The 23909-nt window shown below is 35.8% G+C and overlaps 1 protein-coding gene across 1 annotated transcript in view; it reads left to right on the top strand.

Annotated features, from left to right (window-relative positions):
- The window catches only part of RIT2 (Ras like without CAAX 2), a gene marked incomplete at both ends in the record, with an annotated part of 337149 nt that extends 335141 nt beyond the window's left edge, over positions 1-2008 (top strand). The window contains one exon of the mRNA XM_081263502.1: positions 1781-2008. Within this exon, the coding sequence (XP_081119628.1) occupies positions 1781-2008 (228 nt within the window). The remainder of the gene's footprint in view (positions 1-1780) is intronic.
- Positions 2009-23909: the final 21901 nt, after the last annotated feature.

The following is a 23909-nucleotide window of genomic DNA, read 5'->3' as shown; positions in this document are numbered from 1 at the left end:
TAGTTACTTAGTGCATTTATAACTTTGCTTACGTATTAGCAAATCCAAATGCTAATAGCTTTAGTTGATTGTTTTCAGTTACATTTCCTAAGTTCTTACATGATAGAAATGATCTCCAAAAAGGATTGATGTGTTTGCCATCAGGAATAAAAGGAGGGAGGAAAAAAATCCAGACATTCTGGGTCTTGAGGTTAAAACATGGCAATTACTTTTCTCCATTTTATAGCCCTTGGTGAAGCCAACTGCTACAGACTCAAGGGAAAGATGTATCTTTGGAATCAGACTTGGTAGATTTTTACACTTAAACTCAGCCACGTACTAGCCATATGGTGTGATGTATTGGCTAAGAAGGCTGGTTTCTGCTCTGATTAAAAACAATTACAAAATGTCAGTTGCTTAGAAGAACAAATTTTTTTTTTCAGAGTTATGCCACATCTCCAACACGGGAGGTCTGGGAGTTGTACTCACTGTAGTCCTATCCCAGTACTCAGAGTCCCAGATGGACAATCTGAGAGAGCTTTATAGGAGCACTAAATTTTGAGTAAGAAAGTTAATCGCAGCTATAGCAACAAAACCTTGTGTACAAGTATATGTGCATAATTTACGTTAACATCTTAGTTAAGACTTACTAAACCTTGAGTAGTCTTACTGATTATTCTTTTAGTTCTTGTAAAACCTCTATTGGTCACTTAAGCACCAGAAGCTTTGGTAGATATTAAAGGACTGATAAATGAAGCCAACTGCCTGATCTCAGTCCTGTATATTCTCTAGAAGACCCAGTACAATAACATCAACCACAGCAGGCTTAAGTGCCACAAAGGACTCATGAAGCTTAGAGCCTGTTCTGAAGCACTCAATTAGAGACAGTCTTATTTATTATATATTTGTGGTGTTTTTCTTCTTGTTTTCTTTTTCCCCTCCACCCGTAGTCCCCGCCCATCAAACCCAGAGACTCTGCATGCTGGAGAAATGTCTTACCACTATAACCTAGCCCTGCCTGTTCTCTTTGTCAGCAAATAATTTCTTTAATTCTCACAACAACTTTACTCTGTCACTTAGTCTTAAATGAAAGCTATGGACTATAATAACAACTAACATTTTTGAAGCTTTAAATGTACACCCAGCACATCCATGTCCCTCTTACAGATAATCTCATTTAATATTAACAGGGTTTTGTTCTTGTTGTTGCTGTTGTTATTTTTTTTTAGTTTGGTGCTATTATTTTTATGTTCTAGATGAGAAAATCAAAGCCAGAGCATTAAGAAATTTACCCACGTTTGCAAAACTAATATATATTTGGGTTGGGATTTGCAATTAAATAGATTGACTCTAAACCCTTGGTTTGGTTCATTATGCTGTTTCTTCTTTTGAAGTTTGGAGAGCTTAATTCTAGTTCTATTTTTTTTTTTTAAATTTACTTTCTAGTTGTAGTTGGACACAATGCTTTATTTTTATTTATTTACTTTTATGTGGTGCTGAGGATCAAACCCAGGGCCTCGCATATGCTAGGCAAGCACTCTACCACTAAGCCACAACCCCAGCTCCAATTCTAGTTATATTCTTAAACTATTTTAATCTGTTATTTTTTTTCAGGAATTCTGGTTTTCTATTTGTCCTTCAAGTTCAAAAATTTTAAGATTCTTCCTCAAAACAAATTCTCATCTTTTGCTTTCTTCTTTTTTTTTTTTTTCAATGAAACAGGCCCATAGGCCCTAATAGAGAACATATTTTTGATCTTAAAGCCTTTCCCTATTTTTAATATTATTTATTTTTCTCCTAGGTCTCTACAGAAGAAGGCTTGAGTCTTGCCAGAGAATATAACTGTGCTTTTTTTGAGACCTCCGCAGCCCTTAGGTTCTGTATTGATGATGCCTTTCATGGCTTAGTGAGGGAAATTCGCAAGAAGGAGTCCATGCCATCATCCATGGAAAAGAAACTGAAGAGAAAAGGCAGTCTCTGGAAGAAGCTGAAAGGCTCCCTGAAGAAAAAGAGAGAAGCCATGGCATGATCTCCTTGCTGTTGAGTCCCTCTCTGTCTCTCTGAATTTTATCAGTCGGACAATTCTGCTTCAGTATTCTCTTTTCCTCTCTCTTTATATATCTGCCTTTAGGTAGAAGTTAGATCTGTATAACTGTACCTCTCGAGATAGTTTTGTTTTGCCTTTAACAGTTGGATGGATTTTGTCAATCAGCCGGATATGCTGTTTAGTTTTTACAATATATTACTAAATAAAATTGACATTCCAATTGCCTCATTTCCCTTTAAAGAGTCTAGCTTCATTTGGTATGCTGTCTGGTTATAAGGAAATATGCAAAATTGCAAGCAGAATGATAAAAGGCTCAAGGGATCTGCCTTTGCCTGATAACACTGGTTGTTTGCATTTCAGGAATCTCTGTAAATAATGAAGCAGCTTGGGAAATAATTTCAGAACAGGAATCTGCATCCTGGTCTTTCCTTAAGTGTAAAAGTCACCATACGACTTCTTGAATGCTTCAAAAATGAATGTCAGAGAAATTATTTATAATGGGAACTGGTATGGGTCATTAAAAAGCCAAAATGAAAGATACCCTTATTTACAGTGTTCTGCCCCCTTTTCACTTGTGTGAAATTTTCACAGTGAAGCCACAGGGCTGTAGCAAAAGAATATTGTCTATGTAATGAGAAGAGAATAGCGATTGTGAATTTGGTAATTCATATACTTATAAAAGGATCTTGTGCTCCCTTCAGGGAGTAATCTCTTAGAACTCCTTCATCTGTGTATACATATATGTAGGTGATGAGTTTTGATAACCCAAATGACTCAACCTTGTCATTTTGCTAAAATCTTTTCTCTCCTTTTACATGAAATGTGATGAGATGCCACCAGTTAGATGCTTTTACTTGTTTTTGTTACAATGGGTCATCATGTAAAATGAAGTCATCTGTCGTTCATTTTTTTCCCATTGTGTGAATTGGCTTATTTAAATTCAAGGTAAGAAACTACTAAAAGGGATAGCTCTGAATGTTTAATGGAAAAGCATTTAGGGAAACTACAGTTAAGCATGAATTCATCAAAATAATCTTCATGGGTTGGGGGGACAGTTTTAGCATAAATTAGGGAATAAAGGGAGAAGGATAATGGTGTCCTTCAGTATTTCATCACTGATTCTTCCTTTTTTTCCACAATGTCTCTGGCACTTGGTAAACTTTGAGAGTGTAGAAATGAATCACTCAGATATAGGCCCTGAAATCTTTACCTGTGAGATTCAGTCCACATGCATTACTTTACATGTAATATTGATACAAATAGAATGGAATTTATAGATTATCAGTTCTTACCTGTTAATCAAGATCAATCTTTCAGAATATTACACTTGTGGGTTCTTTTACAGACTGGAGCCAGGGCCCTTTCTCAAACCCACCTAGAGCCTTCTGTTCTTACTCCTAGACCTTCCCATCAAGGAAGCTAGAAGGTACTTATCTTTTGTTAGTAATTTCTACTACCCTGTCCTTTAGGCTTTACTGAAACCAAGTCTTTTATGCACTGATGCATGGACTTATCAGTATTCTCCATCCTGAATTTCCCCTAATACTAAATGCATAATACTTCTTCATTGTAACTTGCATTCACAATTAAGATGAAAGTCCAAAATAAAATAAAATAGAGTAAAAATAAAAATAAAATAAAGTAAAAATAAAAATCACAAGATTTTTTAAAAATTAAATTTATTTTAAATTGACACATAAAAATTATACATATAAATAGGTTCATGTGATACAAGATAATCTTAAGCATTCAAACTGATTTTTGACTTCTTCCTTTGTTTTGGAATCTTTAATTCTTTGCATTTGTCCCTTTAAATTAGCTCATTCACCTTCAGTAGGTTCTTTGCTTCTTATAGTCCCTGACCCTGGAATCCTTCCAAGCCTGAGAATGTTGGACTCCAACAGTTACTCCCTGTTTGCCAGAAGAAGAAATTCAGAAAACAGTAATTGGCACTAATTTTTCTGTGTTCAATCTGCATTTTTGTAAACTTGATGATTCCCTTACCCATAAATGGCATTGTTTGGTGCATTTTCTAACACAGCCAAGTCTTTGTAAATTTTTTTTTTAATCTTTAATTGATAACTCCTCTGCCTTTGGCCTTAAAGTTTTGTATCTCATTTTACTCTTATTCCATCTCTTTCATTATAATGCTTAAATAAATAATTTCTATAACTTAAAATCATTTAATAGTTATTCATAATTTATGGTAAATAATTCTTGCAACTTAAAAATTCTCTTTGAGTTTTGACTTGGGGAGCAGTTGCGACATTCAACCACTTTATGGTATTTCAGGAAGGGAGTCTGCAGATCATCACCTTCAGATTGGAAGTATCTGAGATAGTTATCCCTAATAGAGTCAAAGACAAATTTCAAGCATTATTTTCAACTTATCTTTCTTATAAAAGACTGGACTAGAAGGAAATATTCCATAAAAACCCTAGATATTTTTGCCCGAGAGATATTGAGTTGCCTCCTTTGATATAAGACCAAAATGTCAGGATCTTCTCTCTGATCATGTTCTTGAAAATGTTTATCCAGACCTGGGACATCTAAGTGATTCCAAAAGCTCAGAAATTATAATGTACATTATGCCTATATTGCCCAGTGAATATCAACATTTTTAGCCAATATGCATAGATGTCCAGAGTAGATGAATGTCTAGTCATCCAACACAAGTTATCAAATTGTGAATAAGTGCCTAATAGGTAACAAACCTTCTCTAGTTACTACAAGAGAGTATGTATAAGTGTGAGTTTATTCCATGGGATGGTACTAAGCAATCCTGAATATGATTTATCGCCTCCTCAAATGGACCCTCCACCTATTTTAAAGTAATTTTCATTAACTTATCCTATAGTTGGCCATGATAAAATAATTCGTCAGACCAGACACAAACACAAGTCTAAAATATCACATTTTATGTTCAATAGGCATTACCTCAGCCTAGGAACTTCTGTAGAAAATACTAGTAGGGATAAATCCTGGGCAGTTGGAATAAGCATCATACATATTGTACTCAGATGTTCAAGCAAAAGATAACTACTTCATTTCTCTATAGTTTATTTTTTCTTCCTCATGAGCCTTAGACTAATGGATAGCTGGGAGGGGGCCTACTAAATTTTAGTTTATTCTAGTAATTTAGTGCTAATCTGAGGCAGTAATTTGAGAACCCTCCTAAACTATACAATCTCTACTTGGTGTGCATATGTCAAAATTTTATCATTCAAAGCTATGCCCCATGTACTCTCTGATTCAAAATTATCTCTGGGTTACAAGGTAAGGTATAGCCCAGGTGATTTCAGGGCAGTTGTTTCTTCCTTTCATCTTCTAAGCCCTGCATTACACTCTGTTTCTTCTCTGATCTGTTAAACCAAGAGGCTGGCCTGCTTCTGTTTAATGCATTGGTTGACTCCGTTTATCAAGTGTGTCATGGTAAGCAGGCACTCCCTACTAGAGTCTGTGAACTTTCCCCCTTTGCCTTGGTTCTGGAGTCCTCCCAATACTATCTCTTTGTTCTGACCCTAGGTCTTTCTAGTCTACCTCCTCCAGAGCCCCTGTCTCCCTTTGAGATCACTTGTGTGACACAAAGAGGATGTGTGGATTCCTGAACTCTGCCTCAATGAAGTTACTCCAGTTCTCTGCCACCACCTCAGTCTAGCTCCTGTGGGACCTCCAAGAATAGAGCTGATCCAAGCACCTTGGCAACATGACACACAAGTACAGCCCAAGCAAAAGGGAGGTTAGCTCGAAACACTAAGTGTACCAACAACCATTACCATGGAGAAATTTATCAGTAGCCACAGTGTTCTCAAACTTCCCTATGGTTGTTGATAATCAGCCTCATATCAATATTCAGTCTGAAGGGCTAGGGTAGGTGATGAGTAAGAATATCCTAGGTAGTAACCCTTTGCTTTCTTTAACGTCTCTCTTCAAGTCACCTCCTGAAAGAGGGGTAGCCTACATGCTTTTCCTTTTATGTAATCCTATAACAACATGCTGGCACCAAAACAAAAGAGTGAAAATAAAAGAGAATTAGATCATGCAAGATAGTGATGACTTCCTTGATTTAGGGGCTTCTGTTCCTCCACCATAGCATCAAAACATGAAACCCATCTCAATAAAAATATCATGGGCTGGGGATGTGGCTCAAGCGGTAGCGTGCTCACCTTGCATGCGTGCGGCCCGGGTTCGATCCTCAGCACCACATACCAACAAAGATGTTGTGTCTGCCGAGAACTAAAAAATAAATATTAAAAATTCTCTCTTTCCTCTCTCTCCTCTCTCACTCTCTCTTTAAAAAAAAAAAGAACTTTATTTAAAAAAAAATAAATAAAAAATAAAAATATCATATATTTTGTAAAAAGACTGAAATTCATGGATCAAGGAACATATGAAAATACAGAAATATATAAGGAAACATATGAAAGTGTGTGATCATTATTATACATATATCTAAGGCCAGGCTTTCTGACCACCTTTATAAAAATTAAGGCTGTAGTTTTTCTGGTTTGGATCTTTACATAATAATAAAAGAAGAAGACACAAATCCTACCTAGCCTAAGTTCTATTTTTAGCTTTCACTTAAATTCTTCTACCTGATCTCAAGTTTTCCCTTTAGAATTTCAATCTGGGCTCATATGGAAAAATAACAACAACAATAAAACAAAAACAAACAAACAAAAAAAAACACAGTCATTCTTTCTGGCCACTCAACCATCATTAAATGTAAATGTAAGAAAGTAGGAATTTTAACTATCTCATTAAAATATTAACCATATAAATACTATATTCATCAGCTTTCCATCAATATAAGAAAATACTTGACAGACTGGTTATGAGGAATAAAAAGTTTATTTTGCTCATAGTTTTGGAGGTTCAAAGTTCAAACAGCATAGTGTAAGTTCTATAGTGGTCTTTGTTCCTTTTCTAAATCATTGCTTAATATACATAGCCATGGTGGGAGTGCACTCAAGAGCAAGCAAGTGACTATATTTTGAAGGAGGAAGAGACAGGGTGCAACAGACCAAGGCTGTTCCTTTTATAATAACTCTCTTATGAGAACTCAAGAGGTCATGCAAGAACTACCCGAAGACCTAAGGATCTCCCACTTCTCAAAGCTTCTACCATCTCCCAAAAGCTTTATCCAGGAATCCATATTTCCAACACATGGCCCTTTGAGGTAACACAAACCATATTTATGCAGTAGCATTCTGTCCCTAGATCTCCAAAGTCCATGTCTGTCATACAGTGCAAAAAGGTATCCCATTCATTGCAGGAGTCCAAACATCTTAACCGTTCTAGTGCTGCTCAGAAGTCCAACTCCAGAGTTTTTTTTTTTTTCAGAAATTCAAGGCAAACTCTTAGCTGTGAGCCTATAAAAATCAAAATGCAAGCTATATACTTACAAGATACAAGGTAGGGCAGGCACAAGATAAACAAAATGAAGGAAAGCCCAGCATGAAAGACATTAAAATCTAAAGCTCCAGGTCCAGCTTCCTGGGCATGCTGTCCATGGATGATAAATCTCCGAGGCTTTGGGAAACCTATCTCGATGGCTTTGCTGGTTGTAGGCCCCTTGGCTGCTCTCTGAAGCTGTTTTTGCATGCTACCTGCATATTTTCTAGTAGGCATTACACATTGCTGCACCTCTGCCTTTCTGGCTTCACTCCCACAGCTCTCCTAGGCATTGCCCCATAATGCTCTATTTTAGCATCTGATGCATTTTCTCTAAACTCTTAGAACTACTTCTTATCAACCAATTCTAAAACACTCTTATTTATCTTACAGTATCTTCCCCACTCCTCATACCAATTTTCTCTAAAATATCTATTAGAATTTCCAGAGAAACAGAACCAATAAAACACATATTTATATGAAATTAGCTTTATTAGATTGGCTTGCACAATCATAGAGGTTGAGAAGTTTCACAGTTGACATGTGCAGGCTGGAGAGGCAAGGGTCGTCAGTAGCAGCTCAGTTCAAGAAGTTGGAAGCCTCAGAAAAAGAAAGATATCAATGATAAACCCCCATCTTGGCAAAGTTCTCCCCACATCAAGAAGGACACTGGTGAAAATCCAAGTCCAAAGGCTGAAGATCTTGGACTCTCGTGTTTAATTGTGGCTGCAGTAGAAAATGTGCCCATTCAGGAAGGAAGAAAAAGACCAAAAGTTAAAGCAAGAGAAAGAATAAGTGACTTTCTCCTTTTTTTTTCTCTCTAGGTCCCAAGCCTATTGGGTGGTAGTACCCACATTCATGGAGAATCTTCTCTACCCAGTGTGTTGACTCTGTAATGAATATTTCAAACAACCAGCTCCTAAAGATAGTAGGTTTATTTTGACTCACAGTTTTAAAGGTTCCAGTCTATAATTAGTTGATCCTGTTGCTTCTAGGTCTGTGGTAAGGCACTTCCCTATGGGATTGCATGGCAGAGCAAAGCCACTCCCCTCAAGCTGGGCTCAGAAAGGAAGAGGAAGGAGGTAGGGTCCCATTATGCCATAAGGTTGTGATCCCAGAGAACTACAGACCTAACTAAGTGCTACCTCCTATAGGTTCAATCACCTCCCAATAGTGCCGTGGGTTAGGGATCAAGTCTTTAACACATAGACCTTGGAGGGACACTTATCATAGCACTACTCCACAGACCAGTCTTCTCTGGAAACACACTCACAGAGCTTTATCAATCCTCTAGTCATCCTTCAACACAGGAAATGCGGCATCCAAAATTTGCGTTCACAAATAAATGCATCATATGATTTAGTAGCTACTTTTAAAAACTAAGCAGAGAAGCCTGTGGTGAGACAAGGAGCATGTGAATTTTCAGGGTGAAAACGATGAAAGCATTACTAAAGGAAATAAGTGGATTCCAACCACCAAAGTAGGGTAAAGGTAAGGGTGGTGTTACACAAAACTCACTTGGAGATACTATGCCCAATTCTTTTCATCCCTAAGCTTCAGTCAAGCTCCATCTCTTCTTAACCTTTTTATATATCCCCTAGTGTAGCTATCTCCCTTCAAAAAGATGGGTCTAAATCATTAATTTTTATGGAGAAAAATCACATCAATAAATCAAAACATTTCAGCTTATAAAAAAAAACTTGTGTAAAGTCTTAACAATAATGTCAGTATGATTTATCCTATTTACTTTTTAAATACGTTATAGTTATTAACCTGTACCTGTAAAAAAGATGCACTGAATAATAAATAGTGAATCAGGAAACCATATACATTATAATAACTTAGTTTCCTAGAGGTGAGGACACAGGATCAGAGGCTTGCGAGTCTCCAGGCACATGAGGTCAGTCAGGCCTGACCTTCGTTCTAGCTATCCTTTCAAGTGCCCTTGACTGCCCTGTGGGGGCTTAATAGGCCAAAAACCAAATGGTAGGGACCATGGTGCTACTGACCCTTTAATATTTTATTGTCTCTCATGGAAGAAGCAGAAGGAAAGAAGATGTGACAATATCAGCCCCATGAGAGGTTAGCAACTCCAGACACCCCAATTTGTTAAAAATGACTATAGGTCATTATTATATCTCCCAGTTCCAGTAGAAAAGTCTTTTAAAAAATTAAAATGAAATAAAATGTTCTGATATATTCAGTGTGCCCACTAAAATCACATCAATGATTTATTCTGCAGACAATCTATGTTGCAATTTGGGTATCGCTCTGCTTTCTCCAGAGGTGTAATTAAAACAGGTGAATAAATAAAATGAAAAATATGGTTTCTGGGATAGATCCACAGTGACTCTTTCAAACATATGAAATATGAGAGCTGTTTGCTTCCCATCCTGGGTGAGGCAAGTAGAGTGCCGGAAGCCAGAAGCCACGCTGCTGAAAGTCACTCTCCTCAGGTAAGCGCATCAGATTTGAGGTGAAAGTGTTGAGTAAGGCGAGTTTACCAAAAGTGTTATATTTATTGCTGGTGAGAAGTGCTGGATTTATAGCAATTACACTGTATATTTTTATGTAGAAGAGATAAAGTGAGAAATAAAAGCACTATTAGAGTTCCATGGCTGAAGAGATGTCTAGCAAGTTTAAAACAACCATGAACTATGGACTCAACAGCACACATCAACACTGAATCACAGATTGTGGCTTTGGGTCAGTCAAATCCTTCCCCTCTCTGATCATATTTAATGAGGATAGCTGGGCTGAGTGGTGCACACCTGTAATCCCATTGGCTCCACAGGCTAAGGCAGGAGGATCCCAAGTTCAAAGCCAGCCTCAGAAAATGCAAGGCACTAAAGCAACTCAGTGAGACCCTGTCTCTAAATAGAATACAAAATTGGGCTGGGGATATGGCTCAGTGGTCAAGTGCCCCTGAGTTCAATCCCCAGTATCCAAAAAAAAAAAAAAAAAAAAAAAAAAATGGGGATGGAATCAGGCCAACAAAAGATAGACATTTTTTATGTGGCTGAGCTTTGTCTTTAGTACTTATTGTGTAGTTTATTTTATTGTATATCCTGTGTTGCTACTAATAGAAATCATTTGGTTTTGTAGATAAATAATAGAAATTACTTGTTTCAGCCATCCGTGGAAGAAAAGAGGAACTCTACCTCAGTAAATATGTGGCCCCCCAAAGTCAAACTAAAATAGTAAATGACCCATGAATTCACTAGCAGCTGACTTACAGATAACTCAACTTTCATTTATGCATGTATTCATTTACTTACTTAATATTTTTGACCTCCTGTTGTGTGTAACACACTCTATTCAGCATTATTTGTTTGCCCCTCAGAAATCAACACAACGAACCAAACCATTTGTGTACACATTAAGGAAACATTTTCTGAGCACTAACTCCCTGTCAATTACTGCATTAAGCTCTGGGGATACAATTTTACTCAAACAGCTCTGACGCTCCTCTCTGATGGTCTGTTCAGGGAGAAAGATAACACTGAACTATATTTGTCATTTTTAAATTGGGACTATATTCAATGCTATAAAGGAGAGTTATGAGGTGTGAATATTATCTATAATAGGAGGCTTAACTTAGTTGAAGAGGTCAGGATCTCCCCTGAAGACATGAGGATTGAGTTGGCATATGAAAGACTAGCACCCCTTACTAGGCCAGCGGGCGACAGATGGTGCTAACTTGTTTCCAGCAGCAAGAGGAGCATGGGAATCAGCCCTGTGGCAAGTGGGATCATGGTGAGTAGGGGAGACCAGCATTCTGGGGTAGAAAAGAGGAAACGGGTCTGTGATGTGATGAGAAAATTAGGATAAAACCTCATTGGCCTATTTATTCAAGGGTTTCATCTCTCTTCATCCTGAAAGAAATTTAGACAATGGAATGAAATAATAATTATTTGCTTTTTTTGTAAGTGGTATGATTCTGGCTCTAGAGAATAGATTGGGAGGAGAACAGAGTAAAATACCGTGACTCTATTTTATGTTATTAGCAATTATGTAACTTAATACCCATAATTTACTCAGGGCTGAATAAAAATGTAAAGAAATTGGTTTCTCCCTGGAGAAAGGGTTTGCCGTAATTTTCACAGCAATGACCACACATTTTTTTCCTCTTTTATTCAGAGAATTTATAAACTCCTTCTCTAAAGAACCAACTATTTCATTCAGAACAAGAGCTTCTTCAGATTCTTCAATCTGTACCTATGCAACTATGGCTGCTGCCAATCACAGTTTGGGTATTGTTTAGTGTTTTCTAATATACTGGCTTTCTGAAGATCGACCCTTTGCCCTTACAGTATCTTAACTTCCATGAGCCACCCCAATTCACTAGGATCATGTTCCTGGAAAATCAAAACACAACTGTAGAACTGATCGTTGTGAGATGATGTCATTTTATTACAGTGTTATGGGCTATTATGCTTTATTATAATTGGGAAGTCAATCGAACTTGTAGAAATGAGGGAAAGAGAATAGATGAAGACGTCACATCAAGCTCCATTTGTAGAAAACATGATAAACTTGCTTAGTGGCTGTAGATGGTTGTTCTAGAAGCAGGGTTTGGCAGCCCATATGGAGTCGTGAATAAGGGAAATTGCTGAAGTGAGACCACATCACACCTGTGAGAAATGTGAGATTTTGGAGTTTGAGGGTGTCTGTTAGTATTTGTGAGCCCCTAGTTTGACCCCATTGTTAATATCAACAAAAGGAAGGAAAGTGAATAAACTAACTTGCTGACATCTTGATCTTGGACTTCAGACCCCTAGAATGGTGATGAAATAAATATCTGTTGTTTAAGCCACCTAGTTAAATTTAAACTTGGACTAAAATAAACCCATTAAAAGACACCAGAGATTGACAGAATGAAATTTAATGAGTATAAAAATGTAAAAACTACATTCCTTATAAGAAATTCATATCAAACATTAGGACACAAGTATGTTCAAAATAAAAAAAAATAATGAGAGACTTATCAAAAAAGCAGAAATTTTCTTATTAATACTAGATAAAGTAGACTTCAGACCAAAGAAAATTATTAGGAACAAACAAGGCATTATATGATGATAAATTGATGAATCTACCAGGAATAGATAGAATTCCAAATGTGTATGCACCAAGCAACTGAAATTCCAAATTTATGACATAAAAACTGACAGAAAGAAAGGAGAAATAGATAAATCCACACCTGTAATTAGGAAAATTATTATCCCACTCTTGACAACTGGTAGACATATTAGAGACAAAATCATCTTGGATATAAAAGGAGGCAACAGTGCCATTACAGCAAGATCTAATGGACATTGGGGAATACTTCACCTGACAACAGTAGAATAGATATTTACTCTGAAGGGCCCAGAGAACGTTCTCTAAGATAAATCATAGATTGAGTTATAAAACAAAACTTTTCCAAAGTTACTTGAAGAAAATCAAATAATACATTGATCTGAATAAAAATTGAAATGGCATGCCAAATTGTGTGTGGCCAGCTAAAACAGTGTTGGGAGGAAAAATTTACATTGACTTAAAGTATTAAATAGTTTTGAAATTCTCAAATTAATAATCTAACCTCCCACCTCAAAAGCCTATGAAGTAAAGAGCACAGTAAACAAAAACCAGGAAAAAGGAAGAAAATAATAAGGATAAAAGTAGAAATCAATGGAATTGAAAATACGAAAACAGAAAACTAATGAACCAGAAAGTTGATTGGTTATTCAAAAAATCAATCATATTAACAAGCACCTAGTATTACCAATATATTAGTAAGATATCATAACAATTCCTGCAAACATTAAAAAGATAAGGAAATACGAAAACTATACTCACAAGTTTTATAAAAATCGTAAACTACCAAAACTTAGCCAAGATGAAATAGGTAACTTGACTAGTCCTACAAAAATGAAAAAAAATCGGTATGCAATTTAAAATTTTGGAAAAGGAAATCACCATGCCCAGTTTCTCTTACATATTCAAAACACTAATAATAATTTCATACAATCTCCTTGAGAAAGTAGAAAGAACATTTCCCAGCCTGCATAAGAGTATTATCCTGATTTCCAAATCAGACCATTCATCATAAAAAAGAAATTACATAACAATATCTCACATAAACTTAGGCACAAAAATATTAGGAAAGCAAACTTAGAAATGAATAAAATAGTTATACATTGTAAGCAAGTATAATTATTTTATACATCTTAACTATTTTAACATTAGATAAAGTTAGGTGCAGACCAAAGAAAATTATTAGGAACAAGCAGGGCATTATATGATGATAAATTGATCAATCCACCAGGAATAGATAGAATTCCAAGTGTGTATGCACCAAGGAGACATTATTTAATGGAATAGATGTTAGTTATTTAATAGAATTTCAATGTGTATGAATCTATTAAAACATTTATACAAATTAGTCAGTGTAATCTAACCTTTGATTAGACTAAAGAAGAAAGAAAATCCCATGATCATTACAATTTATACAGAGAAAAAAAAAGGCCTTTCCCAAAGTATAACAGACATTTCAGCAAGGTAGAAATATAGTAACTTGATAGACTATATGAACTTGATGAAGACCCTCCACATAGAACCAACACAAATCATATTAATAATAAAAGACTTAGTGCTCTCTTTCTGCTACCAGGAACATTATAAAGTTATTTATTCTCATCACTGATTTTAAACATGATACTAAATTTTCCAGCCACTGTAATAGGGCAACAACAACAACAACAAAAATGGTAATCATAGATGTATGTAGATTATATGAAAAATAAATCCATCTCTATTTCTAGACAACATGTTCATATACATGGGAAACAGAATGAAAACTATCAAAAGCTTAAAATTTGTTCAGTAACATTACAGGATACAATATCACGCATAAAACCAATCCCATACTCACATGAAAAATTGGAAATAAAAATTTAAAAACACAAAACAAATGAAAAGGCATAGATCTATGAATATATATTAGGATCTGTATGATGAAAATTTTAAAATATTGTAATAAAAGAAATCAATGAAACCCTAAATTTATGAGACGAAATAGTGTCTTCATGGTTTGTAAGTTTCTTATTGTAAGAATGTCAATCGCATCTAAATTGATATTTAGATTCAATATAATTTCCATAAAACAACAATTTTTGTGTATATATACATAAGCATTATGAAGTTTATATGGAAACAGAAAATTCTGCAATGGGCAAAATAATTTTCAAAGAATAAAATAAGAAGAATCATTCTTATCCATGTTAGATCTTACCATATACTGATAATAATGTGTATGAACAAGTATGTCCAAATAGGTTGAATTAATTTTTGAAAAGTGAAAATGCAATTTAATAAATACAACCTTTTCAATAAACAGTTCTAGAAAAAGTTGACATCCATTAGAAAAAAAATTACCTTGACTTGAACCACATAACTTACACAAAACTTTATAGAGAATAATTACAGACTCAAAAGTAAAATTGAAAAATCTGAAACTATAAAACTTTTAGAAGTGTTCCCAAGATGTAGGCTCTCTATTCACCTAACAGACTGTTTCTTTTGCTGAGAAGAAACATTTTAGTTTGAGTCCTCCCATTTATTGATTCTTGATTTTTAATTCTTGCACCACAGGAGTCTTAATAAGGAAGTCGGGGCCTAATTCCACATGATGGAGATTAGGGCCTACTTTTTCTTCTTTGGTTTTATTCCTAAATCCTTGATCCATTTTGAGTTGAGTTTTGTGCATAGTGAGAGATAGGGGTTTAATTTCATTTTGTTGCATATGGATTTCCAGTTTTTCTAGCACCATTTGTTGAAGAGATTATCTTTTCTCTAATGCATGTTCTTGGCACCTTTGTCTAATATAAGATAATTGTAGTTTTGTGGGTTAATCTCTGTGTCCTCTATTCTTTACTATTGGTCTAACAGTCTGTTTTGGTGCCAATATCATGCTGTTTTTGTAACTATTGCTCTGTAGTGTAGTGTAAGTTCTGGTATAGTGATGCCACCTGTTTCACTTTTCCTGTTAAGAATTGCTTTAGCTATTCTGGGTCTCTTATTTTTCCAGATGAATTTCATAATTCCTTTTTCAGCACTAATCTCTAGGGTATATAAAGAAATAAAAAATATAAACACCAAAAAACAAATAACCCAATCAATAAATTGGCCAAAGACCTAAACAGACACTTCAGAAGATGATATACAATCAGTAAACAAATATATTAAAAAATGTTCATCATCACTAGCAATTAGAGAAATGCAAATCAAAAATGCTCTAAGATTTCATCTCATTCCAGTCAGAATGGCAGCTATTATGAAGACAAACAAAAATAAGTGTCAGCAAGGATGTGGGGGAAAAGGCACACTCATATACTGCTTGTGGGACTGCAAATTGGTGCAGCCAATATGGAAGGCAATATGGAGATTCCTTGGAAATCTGGGAATGGAACCACCATTTGACCCAACTATCCCTCTCCTTGGACTATACCTAAAGTACTTATAAACAGCATACTACAGGGACACAGCCACATCAATGTTTATAGCAGCACAATTCACAATAGCTAAACTGTGGAACCAACCTAGATGCCCTTCAACAGACAAATGGATTAAAAAAGGTGGCATATATACATATTGGAATATTACTCAGCAATAAAAGAGAATAAAATCATGGCATTTGCAGGTAAATGATGGAGTTAGAGAAGATAATGCTAAGTGAAATCAGCCAATCCCCCCCCCCCAAAAAAAAAAAAAACAAATGCTGAATCTTTTCTGTGATATAAGGAGGCTGATTCATAGTGGGATAGGCAGGGAGAGTGTGGGAGGAAAAGGCGAACTCTAGATAGGGCAGAGGGGTTGGAGGGGAAGGGAGGGTGTATGGGGTTAGAAATGATGGTGGAAAGTGATGGACATTATTATACAAAGTACGTGTATAAATACAGAAGTTGGTGTGAATATACTATACAACCAAAGATATGAGAAAGTGTGCTCCATATGTGTAATAAGAATTGTAATGCATTCCATATATAAATTTTATATATAAATTTTTAAAAATTAATTAGTTAATTTAAAAAAACAACTTCTAGGAGCTGGGCATGGTAGTGTACACCTATAATCTCGGTGACTGGGAAGCCTGATGCTGGAGAATTGCAAAGTCTAGAATAGCCTTGGGTAATTTACTGAGGTCCTCTCTCAAAATATAAAATAAACAATAGAGCTGGGGTTGTGGCTCAGAGGTAAAGCACTTGCCTAGCATTCATGAGGGACTGGGTTCAATACTCAGCACCACATAGAAATAAAATGAAAGTATTGTCTCCATCGACAACTAAAAAATACATGTTTAAAAAATAAATAAAAATAAAATTAAATAAAATTTTAAAAGACTGGAGATGTAGCTCATTTGTGAAGCACCCCTGGGTTCAGTTCAAATACCAAAACAACAAACAAACAAAAAATACAAAAAAAGTAGAACAACAACAACAACAACAACAACAAAAAAAAAACTTCTAGGAAAGAACATAGAGGAAAATACTATCCAAGAACTAGGGAAAGAGTTCTAAATCTTGACACAAAGGTAATGATTTTTTTTTCTTTTTTTTTTCTTTTTTTTATTGATTATTTAAAGCATTACATAGCTCATGATATATCATCTTTCATACATTTGACTCAAATTGTGTTTTGAACTCCCATTTTCACCCCAAATACAGATTGCAGAATCACATCTGTTACATATTCACATTTTTACATAATGCCATATTAGTGACTGTTGTATTCTGCTACCTTTCCTATCCCCTACTATCCCCCCTCCCCTCCCCTCCCCTCCCATCTTCCCTCTCTACCTCCCCTGCTGTTGTTCAATTCTCTCCCTTTTTTTCCCTCCCCCTTGCCCCTCATAACCTCTTATAATTTTATGTATCATTGAAGGTCTCCTACTATTTCCATGTGCTTTCCCTTCTCTCTCCGTTTCTCTCCCCCCATTCGTCTTTGTTTACTGTAGTCTTTTCCTCATGCTCTTCCTTCCTGTTCTGTTCTTAGTTGTTCTCTTTATATCAAAGCAGACATTTGGCATTTGTTTTTTAGGGCTTGGCTAGCTTCGTTTAGCATAATCTGCCAGGCTGTCTGATTCGTGCAGCCTGCCCCGAGGCTACAAAAGGCGTGGCGCCACAGAGAAGGGATTAGCTGGTAAGCAGGGAGATAAGTGGCTGTGACAGGTGGTATCAACAGCCAAGCCCGCACTGACCCCCAGGCTGAGTTCGGGATTGCAGACGGGGAAGGAAGCGGTACAGCCCCATCCCCCACAAGGGACACTCCACTAAGGCAACCAGCGGCCACCATCTTGGAGAGCTGAAGTATCCACTGCCACTCTCCGACAGATTGCAACAACAAAACAGGTGTGTGCCACTCAGTTCAGCCCCCATACATAGGGGGATTTCGCATAAAATCTCTCCTAGACTTTCAGGGGGAGGGAGTATCACAGTGAGCCTGCACAAAGATAATGATTAATAAGAGTAAAATTAATAAGCTGGACTTCATCAAAATTATAAATGTTTTCTTTGCAGAAAACCAAAAATCAAATAGAAACAAAATCCTGTGAAAAGGATGGGGAAAAAAAAGATTTCAGAATGAAAGAAAATATCTGTAATCTACATAAACAAGGAAGGTCTTATATATAGAATAGAGCGAGAATTCTCAAGATTCACCTTTAAAAAGGTAATCAAATTAGAATGAGAAGAAACATGCAAATATTTTACCAAGAACTAGCTACAGTTGGAAAATGAAAGTATGAAAAGATATTTAATATCATTATCCATTACACAACTGCATATTACAGCCACAATGAGAAAACAAATGGTGCTAAATAAGAATTAATAAATTAATATGCAAATGGTGATAATAGCAAATGCTGGAAAGGATGTAGAGAAACTTGGTCACTCACACATTGCTGGGGAGGTTATAAATAGTGTAGCCAGCTTGGAAAATATTTTGGAAGTTTCTTTCAAAATTAAAAATTCATGTATCACATGGCCTTGCCATTACAGTCTTGAGTGTTTATTCCAGAGAGGGAAAATTTATTTTTATATGGGTACTTAAACATTTCTAGCAGCTTCAGTCGTTATAACTGAAACATAGGAACTATCCAAATTTCCTTTAAAGAACAAATTGCTACATAAACTGTGATAATTTGTCCAATAGGATACTATTCAGCCACAAACAAACTTTTGATATGTACAACAACTTTATGAATTTCCAGGAAAATTATGCTGAATGCAAATACAATTTTTTTTGTGGAATACATATTACATGTTTTTATTTATGTAATACTCATGAAGTTACAGCATTTTAGACAGAGAACATGAATTTGGAGGTGAATATAACTACAAAGGAGTAGCACAGGGAAATTCTGTTATGGTACAGTTGAGTGCCTTGATTTTAATGATGGTTAGATAAGAGTTCTTATATGATAAAGGTGCAAAGAGCTATGGGTACATATAAAAATTAGTGGGTATATATGTACCTATATATAATGTGAATAAACCCAATTTGACCATAAAAGAATTTCTGTTTTGTTTATGAATATATATGTGAAGCTGTTTCACCATGTACTATCATGAAGCTTCCAGCACCTCACCAGGGGTCCTTTTTCCTGCTCAGGAGGTTATAAGTCACAAAAGAAAATTAAAGTCTGAAATAATTAGTGAAGAAATAAGAAGCAGAGTCAAAATCATACTTTAAAGGGACCTTGGAGCTCTTGATAGGTCCAATCCACACAGAAGCTGGAGCTAAACAATTAGAAAATGGCTCCCGTGGTTTGTATATAAGGGGGCATATTAAAAGCAGGGATAAGGTTTCTGGGGTGGAGTCTTGCTTCATGAAGTCTTGTAGTTAACAGGATGATTGGCATCTTGGTAGGTTGCACCCATCTCAGAGAGGCTGTTACTATAGTTGGTCACCCCATCTCTGGTGCTATGTGGGACCTTTTTGAGCAGAGCTGAAGGGGAGTTCCCATGTGTTTGGGCCATCTTAACAGCAGGAGTGCCACTGTAAGTTCCCAATATCAGACTTTCCCACTCACTGACTACAATGCTGAAAACATCCTCATGAATAGTTCATGCATGGCTCTCAACAATGTACTAGTTATCCAATTGTCTGGGTAGTGTTACAGAACACTTATGCACATATGTTACATTAACTAGGTTTATTACTTACAGGTAAGTAGCAAGTTTAAACAGGAGCTTAGTATTCATTAGGAGATAGTCCCCTGTGCCTCAAAAAGCTACCTAGCATGAGTAGAGTCTCATCTGTACATAAAATACTTGCACCACTGCTAAAGGACCTCAAAATTCCTGCCCATCCTGGGTTTCATATTATGGGTGATACACGTTCCCTGGGATAAAGCATTGAAGGACATAATATTTCAAAGCAGGTGGATGGAACAGAACCCAGCTATTCCAGTTATTCCTTCCCTGTCTCAGGATATTGCATTCCCAGCATATTTTTACAGTTATTCTTAAGAACTGCAAGTGAGAAAAGGCAAGATTGTATTGGTCCAAGGTCACTCAGAGAACTGACTTGAAATATGATTGAGTGTTTATGCTCTGATTATGCACAAGGAGATGCTGCCAACATTGGAAAGATGATAGTATGCGTATGAGCACAAACCATAACATCCATCAGACTAAAATAAATTCCAAATGAATGTGAGGCTTGCTAAATATAAATTGCAAGAAAAAGTAAAATGGTCAAGATCATAAAAATTCTTTAGAATACATCACTAAGAAATATCTTAACCATAAAATATGTCAAGCTATGTGGGTTTTTTTGATTATTTAAAAATATAATTGAGTAGAGAGTAAGGAGACATGGTTTAATACTTAAACACCCATGATTATGAGAGGAAAACAAAGATCTTGGGGAAATTTGTAGAGAAGCATATTTTTGTTAGGTTTGCATTGCTGTGACCAAAATATTCAACATTCTTACAGGAGGAAAAGTTTATTTTTGCTCATGGTTTCAGAGGCTCAGTCCATGTGCACCCAACTCAGTTGTTCTCCAATATGAGGCAGAATATAAAAAGCAAAAGAGTGTGGCAGAGAACAGCTACCCAGCTCACTGTGGCAGGGAAGAAGAGAGAAAGGGCATAAAATGTATAATCTCTAAGGTGCACTCCCAGTGACCTACCTCCTCCAGCAATGTCTGACCTGCCTATAGTTACTACTCAATACATTCAAAGTTTTAATTCAAGGATGGATTAATCCACTGATTAGGTTACAACTCTCATAACATTTCACCTCTGAACTTTCCTGCATTAACACATAAGCTTTAAGTGGGGAGGGTTTACCTCATATTCAAGCCATGGCACAAGATTCCAAAAAGACAAAGCAATCAGACAAATAAGGACATGTGTTCAAGTGGTAATACAATATCTGGTCACCATCAAATAAAATGAAAACCCATAAGTCTAAAATAGAGTAACAGGATGTCTTACCATGGGAGCAGAACAAAGAGAATCTGGAACCAGCAACACTTGGAGGTCAAGGGAATAGAGAGCATTTCAGATGTTTGATTTGTAATCACTTTATTTGACAACTCAGTGCAAGATGAAATGAGATAGATGCATAATAAAAAAAAAGCTAGATAATAAAAGTCCCAGCTGCAACCTGGGCACAAAGTTGGACAATTGTGATCTAAGGTCAGAGCACATAAGTGGTGAATGAAAACTGTACGCATAGAATTCCTGAGAGCACCTTTTGCTCTCAGCAGAAAACAGTACTGCCTGGAGGATAGAGGCTCTCGGAAAAGCTCCTGCATGAGCCACAGCATGGCAAGAAAATCAAATCAATTTTCCAATGGGCTTTGCTTTTGTCCCCCATTTTATCTCTTCAATTTGATTCACTAATCTTTCCATTCTGTTCTTCTAAAGCTACCACTTGATATTTACTTGTTTCAGTGTAAATGGTCTTAAATGACTAAATAAGTCATATAATTTTAGGCAAATTGCAACCTCTCTGACTCAATTTCTTAATCTTTTAAATGGAAGTAATTACTAGAGGAGTTTATTTTGTATGTGATTGTGAAAAATGAATTAGGTACTTTGAAATGTATCAAAGGATCTCTTACATAATGAGTATAAAGTGTGCCAAACGAGTAAGTAAGTGTAGCTAGTGTTGTTGAAGTAACCCAAGTGTACTTGGGGCTTTCCATAGAAAATATGGAAAATTCTTAGCATCAATGTATAGGCATTTTCTTGGGCAGAGAATATATAAATCAATTTAGAAAACATATCACAGTCTTATGCCTTCTAGATGACTTGGATAAAACAAATGAAGATAATTTATGGTCCTTAACACAGGGAGAGAAGAGAAATCTTTTTTGAACTTTCCCACTCTAGAAAGAGAAGTTCTAAAGAAGAGTTCTCCCTCTATGACTTCAGACAGGGACACTGCTAAAAACTCATGCTCAGAAAGGGAGAATGAGGTCTCCTGAGAATAGAAGTTACTTACTGCTAAGTCCATTGGAAGGCAGGTCATTGCTTCCCATGTCTCATTTCTTAATCAAGTCACTGACCTTTAAGTAAATCAAAGTCTTAACAAAAGGGAACCTTTGTTTCCCACTGATATTACAACATTAGTAAGCTAATTAAATGTTCTATAATTAAACTGATACTCAACTTTGCCATTGCCCCAATGTAGTAGAACAGCTAACAAGTTTGAAACCAGATGCCCCTGTGATACAGACTGTTCTATTTTAATTATTGAAAGAAATGGAATCTAAAAGGTCTTTGATGAACACTGTTGTAAGTGTTTAAGCTGACATATTTCAGAGAATATGTAATAGAACACAATGTAATTGAAAATTATAGGAAAAGGGAAAAGCAGCTCTGTTTTAAATATATTGCATGTCACCCAAACTCCAAATTTCACTCAACTGTGAGAGTAGCAAAGTCTTCAGAGAAGAATCTAAGAATTTTAAATTATGGAAAAAGAGAAAAATATAACTCAAAATGGGAAACAACACATTCATTTGGAAGGTGGTCTTTCTAAAAAGCAATCCTAAGTATTAAAACCCAATTTACAGGAAAGATTATTTCAACTAATTATTTAATTGGCAAGGGGATTTTTCAGTTACATTCACAATCACTTTGGTATATGCAGACTCACCCTGACCCCATGCTTTTAAAAGAAACTTATATTTGTAGAGACTAAAAACTCTGAAAAGCATCTCCAAAGCAAAGGCTAAATGAAAAAAAAAAAAAAAAAAAGAGAACAATGTCAAAAGTCCAGAGCTAGATTAATAGCATTAAGCATTAATGTAAAATCATAAGACTTGTAAGAGATCAATAACAAGACAATGGCTAAGGGAAAGCTAGGAAGAATGGAAACAAATGGCTTTACAAACAAATGAAAAATTAATACCATATAGGCTAGAAAAAAAAAAAACAAATTTGGAGGGACAACAATAGCAAAAATAATGGAAAGTAGCAGGATCAAATTTCATCCTTTCTTTATTTTAATCCACTAAAGGTGTCTCATCACTTCAAAGCTTCAATGCGCATCACATTCTAGAAAGAGAAGTTCTAAAGAAGAGTTCTCCCTCTATGACCAGTTCTCCCTGCATGCCCAGCTCCCTATCTCTAACTTATTTTCCAGCTCTTTGTGTCTACTTATACAACATAGATCTCAAATAAAAACATCTATTTGAAGTCAATTCAACAAACATTTTTTTTCTTCTGTATAAGTTGAACAATTTCAGTTTTGATTAATAGAAAATCCAGACCTAAAAAAAAAAAAATAGCAGATCTGACAAGAACAACAACAAAAAAAAAAGAAAAAAAGAAAAAAGAAAATCCAGACCTAAAGAATTTAAACCATCAATGGGGTTTTATTAACTCACATTAACAAGGAATACGAGACAGGGTGACTCAAGGCTGGCTCCTGTTTGGTTTAGTATATCCACCTGCTAACATTGATTAATTTGTTTTAAGATCTTGAAGTCTTGATATTTCACTTTGCAACCCTTAATGTTTGAGTAGCTGCATTTTGGTTGCAAATTGGCTATGATATCGAATCTCCTCATATCTTTATTCATATGAAAGAAAGGAGACTATTCTTTGGTTGATACCTTAAAAGCTAAGAATCACCCCAGAAGCAACATTGGCAGAATCACCTGCACTTCTCCTTGATCAAAATTGGGTCACCTGTCATTGTGTCATTGGTAAGGGGAACATTGTTATAATGATTGATTTAGACAAATGGTACTTTTTCCCCCTCTGGCCCAGACTTTCTAAAAGTGTACATAGCCTAGTGGAAAAGAGTGGATATTTGGCAAAATTGGAGTAGTCTTATCAGGAAGAAGCTGGTATAGGAGAGGGAAATGGAGAATATGGCTTTTGAGTAAGTCACCAACAACTGCCGCTACATCCTCTGTATGCTAGTTACTTCCCTGCTAGTTTGACAGACTCCTGAAAATATAAAGATAGATGCACATTGTCCTT

This window comes from Spermophilus citellus (genome assembly GCF_964194105.1).
Source record: "Spermophilus citellus genome assembly, chromosome: 12".
Lineage (NCBI taxonomy): Eukaryota > Metazoa > Chordata > Mammalia > Rodentia > Sciuridae > Spermophilus > Spermophilus citellus.
The sequence above is the reverse complement of the archived record's forward strand: the minus strand, read 5'-3'. Positions and strand labels throughout refer to the sequence as shown.